The sequence below is a fragment of the Alligator sinensis genome, unplaced genomic scaffold (genome assembly GCF_000455745.1).
Source record: "Alligator sinensis unplaced genomic scaffold, ASM45574v1 scaffold570_1, whole genome shotgun sequence".
Classification (NCBI taxonomy): Eukaryota; Metazoa; Chordata; order Crocodylia; family Alligatoridae; genus Alligator; species Alligator sinensis.
In genome coordinates, this window is record NW_005841997.1 from 22,510 (window position 1) to 28,067 (window position 5,558).

The window sequence follows — 5,558 nt, forward strand, 5'->3', positions numbered from 1 at the left end:
GGTCCTCCTTCTGACACCTATATGGAACCAAAGCTGTCCTTTGAGACGTCATGTTGCTAGGGAATCATGAACAGTTACCACTTCTTTAAGGGCCCATAAGGTATATTTATGCTCAGGACCTCATTCCCATTTAGTTCTCATTTTACATAGGTTATACAAGGGACGAGCTAATACACTAAACTCAGGAACATGCATACGCTAAAAATTGAGTGCTCCCAATTGGGCTTGCAGTTTTTTCACATTCGTGGGAGTCGGGGTCTCTACTATATTTCACAGCTGTTCAGTTGGTATTGTGGGGCCCCCATTCTGCCATTCTAGTCCTAGAAATTCACACTGGGGCCCTACTTCTTGGATTTTCCATTCAGACAGCATGAATCCAAAGGTATGCAATTTCTCTTTTAATGATGCAAAGGCCTTGGTGACAGCCTTTCTGTCTTGACTGCCTACCATGACATCATCTATTCTTTTCTTGAACGTTATGAACTATCATAGCAAAAAACTCCATGAGCCAGGGTGGGACTGTGTATCCATCCCTGGGGCAACACAGTGCAGGTATACTGCTGCCCTATCCATGTAAAAGCAAATACTGGCCAGTGGCTCTCCTGGATGGGAATAGCAAAAAAACATGTCTTTGATATCAACGGAGCCCATCCACATGGGTCCATAACATTGGATGCTTTCTGTCAAGGCTGGTAATGATGGGACAGCATCTGTTAAGGGGTCAGTATTAGCATTCAAAACTTGAAAGTCAACAGTCAACCGCCACCCTGCATTTGGCTTGTGCACTGGCCACACTGGATTGCTATGCGGGGAGTGGGTTCGGATAATAGTCCCATCTTCTAACTGCTGACTTTTGATACACTGAATAGGTTGGGTGGCCTCGGGGGGAGTTTGATACCGTGGTCTGTGTACTCCTTTCATGGGAGGCAGGGTTAGTGGGATCATTTACATCGAGTTACAGCTCTTATAGCCGTTTCTTCTGGTTCTCGGTGAGGCACTGCGCACTCAAACTGCCAATTCTTTTGTTCAAGGGCAAACTGCTGTCTTCTTAGTATATTAAGTCCCAGTAAGCTTGGTCCCCCTTTAAGTATTACTGCGGCCGCTGTTACCTTAGAGCCATTAGGTAATGTGAAAGTTGCTCGAACTAAATGTCCTGGTCGTCTGGTGCCTCTGACTCCAGTACTTGATAAGGGGTTCCTTTCTCCCCCTTCCAATCTGCAGAATCTAAAATATAAATCTGGGCACCAGTGTCTAACAGCATGTCAATTGACCTTTTACTTTTACCTAATTGAATTTGTACAGGTGTCCGAATTAAGGGGCCAATATTAACTTTAGATACTGGTCCCTGGCCCACTACTGCCCCCATTGCGGCTCTTTTCTTTGGGGGTTGGGCCGGCCGGACTTCCTAGGCCATATGACCAGGCAGGGTAAAAGCTAGTGGCCCCGCATGTGCCTGGGAAAATGTTGACCATTTTGCTCTCAGGGCAGAGAATCTCTCCGGTGATACTGTTGGTGGCACAAAAGGCTCTGCTTTTGGTCTTGTCCTTTTGGTACAGTGTTTAGCTCTTAGCCCTTGCAAGACATTGATGAGCAGTCTATTGATTGGCACGTCATTGAAACAGGCAGCTAACAAGTCTTTCCATATTTTTGCTTGCGGAGTCTTGGACCAGCCTTTCCCGGCTTTTCTCAACAATTCAGGGGGGTCAGAGGGTTTATCTTTCACTGTGGCCACTGCCATGGCCTTGGCAGTTTTCATCGGCTTGCTAAGCCTTGGCTTCTGCAAAATGGGTAGAAGCTGCACTAATTGCTGGATCGCATCTCTTACCGGGTGATCTACCATCTCTGGCTCCAAGGCCAACAAGGCGGACTGTTACTGCCAGGTGTTGTTCGAAGGCAGCAGCACTCGTCACAGTGACACAGACAATGGGGAAATGGGACAGAAGCTTCTTGTTCTGAAGAGGAAACACTTGATACCAAATATTCCCCTGAGAGTATAAGTTGCAGCTGTCAACAAGGCAGCTGTGTGAGCACGCTCCGGTGACAGACCATAGGGAAAAGCTCAGGATTAGCGCAGGGCACGTAGCAAGGGCCATCACCCACGGCATGATGGTGTGAGCCTTCACCACACAGAGGGGCTCCCTGGTCACAGCACAGCCCCCACAACAGCCCTGTCCCTCGCAGGGTGTGAACAGCGGCCCTTCTGCAACCTAGTGCCAGGTGCCCTCCCCCTGTGCCCAGCTTCCCTGGAGGCAGCCACATGTCAGCTGGCAGATCCCAGGCCCAAGTCCAGTCCTGCTGTCTGTGCTGTCTGGGTGAGGGGCTGGGCCTGGCTGAGTTAGAGGAGCAACACTCCTGATGTGGCTCTTACTCCGTCATAGATTCATAGATTGTAGAGTCGGGAGGGACCACAATGGATCATCATGTCCGACCCCCTGCCCCTGGCAGGAAAGAGGACCGAGGTCAGATGACCCCAGCCAGGTGACTATCAAGCCTCCTCTTAAAGACCTCCAACTTAGGTAATAGCACCACCTCTCTTGGAAGCCCATTCCAGATTCTGGCCACATTTACTGTAAAAAATGTCTTCCTAATGTCTAACCTAAATCTACTCTCCACTAGTTTGCACCCACTATTCCTAGTTACTGCCTGGGGCGATCTGGTAAATAGCGCATCGCCAATTCCCCGTTGTCCTCCCTTGATAACTTATAGGCAGCTACAAGGTCTCCCCTCAGACGTCTCTTGTGAAGGCGGAAGAGATTCAGATCTCTCAACCTCCCCTCGTAGGGTCTTTCACGGAGGGGTAGGATCTTTCCTACCTCTGTTCTTCCTGTCGATGCCTTTTCCTGCTACTCCTAATTTTGATGACTAAATAAAAATCCACAATGACATTTAATTTGATATTTGTAGAGTTGTCTTCTGTGTATTATTATGTACTTGTCCTGTCATGGTTCCCAGTGCTGCAGTCACACATGCTGCCCTCCCTTCCCCTCCATTTCCAGAGAAGACGTATTGGACTGAGCTACATGACTGGCAGAGGAGGAGTGAGGCTCCCCTGCCCAAACCCTGCACACGGTGAGAAGGGAGAGGCACCAGGCTGGCACCCGAACCCCAAGTTTCCTCCTCAGGGTGACCCAGCCCAGCCCTGCTGCTTGTGCACCGGGCACCAGACCTCAGCAGTGCTGCACATGGCCCTGTTGTGCCATGAAAGCCCCAGAGGTCATAGCAGTTAGCAGCCAAGGTGGTCTCCCTCATGCAGAGGTCAGGGGACAACTGAAGCCCCCCTGCTACTGCTCTGCCAGCAGCCTCCTCCGCCACCAGCTGCCCCTGCCCACCACAAGCCTCGCATCAGACACTGACTGTTTCGGACAGTCGGCACCATGTTCAGCCCCTGTTGAGGAAGGGCTGGTTTGGCAAATGGCTCAGCAATATTGAGAACCAGGCTACAATAATTATAGCAATGCCAAGGCTATCCCTGAACATGGGGCAGGCCTGGCCCTGTAAGACGGGAGTTGAGCCTGTGGTGTCAGGGTACAGACTGCTGGTACAGAGGAGCCTGGCAGCTGGAGATCTTTGCTCCCCCAGTAGCCACCCTGTTTCCATCCCAAGCACAGACTACAGGAGGACACAGCCCTGCAGCTGCTGTAGCTGGGCAGGAAGAGGCACATGGGGCAGAAACAGATCTGTCCCTCTTCCTGCAGCCCCGGCCCCTCCCCCTGCCTGCCTGGCTCCCCCCTGCAGGGAAGAGCAGTAAAAGTGGACCAGGATACATCTAGGTGCTGGGACACTTACTACCTGCCTTTCAGTCAGGTCCAGATCCAGCTCCAGCTCTGGGCAGTCTGCAGCCAGTGTTGCTGTCTCCTCCTGGCCCCAAAGGCTGGGGACCAGGGCCTGCCAGGACAGCACCTTGCACTGCAGCCCCAAGTGAAAACCATATCACCAGCCTCTGCCCATGGGAACAAACTCCAGACACTGAGTGTCTGAGTCCTTCGAGACATGAACTCTGGTGGATGAGCTTGATTTTGAGACGAGTTTTTGTATTGTTTTGTTTGTGGGGGGTGGGGTGTTGTCCCTGCCATCCTCATCCTCCACTCCTTTCATGGGGACAAGGGAGCATAACTTCCCTGGCTCCCTTCTCACCTTAAGAGAAGACCTGTGTCCCCCCCACCCACCTCCCTCCTTCTGGATGGGCCCTCTGCCCGGCCTGGCTGAGGAGTGGGCAGCGCCCAGGACAGAGTGAAGAAGGGCGTCCTCTCCTTATGCAATGAGTCTTTATGCAGTGAGATCCTTTCTTGTGGACTGATCCCTGCATGCACGTGGCTCCTCCCTTGTCCACAGGGGCCAATCAGACAGGAGCACATTAGCAACAAGGCCCCACTTCACTGCTCCCCTCCCCTCCACTTCCCCCCACTGCCTATATAAGACACAGGCATGGGAGGGCATTTTCAGTGGGTTTGTCCCTTCTCTCCTGCAAGTGCTGCTGATCTCCTCGCCATGCTGTGGGCTCCCCTCCTTGTCCTGCTGGGGACGTGGTGCACAGGTGAGAGTGGGAAGATGGATTATTAAACAGAGAAGTGAAAGTAAACTGAAGCCAGGGCCCCAAGCACAGGACCAGCAGGAGGGGAGCACTGGGCGGATGTGACAGGGGTCTGCATGTTGTTTTCCAGGTGCCAGATCACAGTCTGTGCTCACTCAGCCGCCCACAGAGTCAGTGTCCTCAGGAAACACTGTGAAACTCTCCTGCGCCGTGACCAGTGGGACCAGCATCAGTGGCTACAGTGTGTACTGGTACCAGCAGAAACCTGGGACCCCGCCTCGGTACCTGCTGTATTACAAGTCAGATTCTGACAAGCACCAGAGCTCCGGGGTCCCCGCTCGCTTCTCTGGCTCCAAAGATACGTCCAGTAACACCGGCTACCTGACCATCGCCAGGGTCCTCGCAGAGGACGAGGCTGACTATTACTGTGCTGTGTGGCACAGTGATGCTTGTCACAGTGACACAGCCACAGGGGAAGTGAGACAAAAACCTCCTCTGCCCTCCCTCAGCCGGGGCTGTGTGGGAGCCAGCAAGGAGCCGTACCAAGGGCAGCAATCGCCTGTGCAAACACGCCATGAAGTGTAATGTCTGCCTCTGCAGGGGAAAGACTGGTTCTCTGCCAACCACCCTGTCTGAGTAGGATGTAGGAAGCTCTTCCCTTGCTTTCCCCCATGGAGCCCCTCTGCTCTCTGCCCTTCTCCCTCCTCATTGTCTGCTCTTCTGTGGAGAGAAGGGACCAACCCTTTGTGGCAGAAATGCCCCCGTCGGTGCCCCTCTCCAGAGATCTGTCTCAGCCAGCCCGAGAGGCTGCTGTTGAATCCCTCACAGCGGGGATCTCGCTCCTTGTCTGCAGACAAAAGCCTGGCGCCTGGGAGGCGATGCTCTGGTCACCTGGGCAGGGGGGGAAGACCCGGCCCTGCGCGCGGGCCCAGGTAGCCAGGGATGCTTTGCAGATTGGACGGTTTGTAGCCAGTATTGGCAGCTTCGATTGGACCGGCTGCTGAGGTCAGGGAGGTTTTAAAAAGGC

General features: G+C 53.1%; 1 gene segment (V, D, J or C); it reads left to right on the forward strand.

The window, feature by feature from the left end:
* The first annotated feature begins 4,458 nt into the window (after window positions 1-4,458).
* The window catches only part of LOC102373719, a 58,450-nt gene continuing 57,350 nt past the window's right edge, over window positions 4,459-5,558 (forward strand). Inside the window, 2 exon segments of the V gene segment in view lie at window positions 4,459-4,534; window positions 4,662-4,981. Of these exon segments, the coding sequence occupies window positions 4,489-4,534; window positions 4,662-4,981 (366 nt within the window).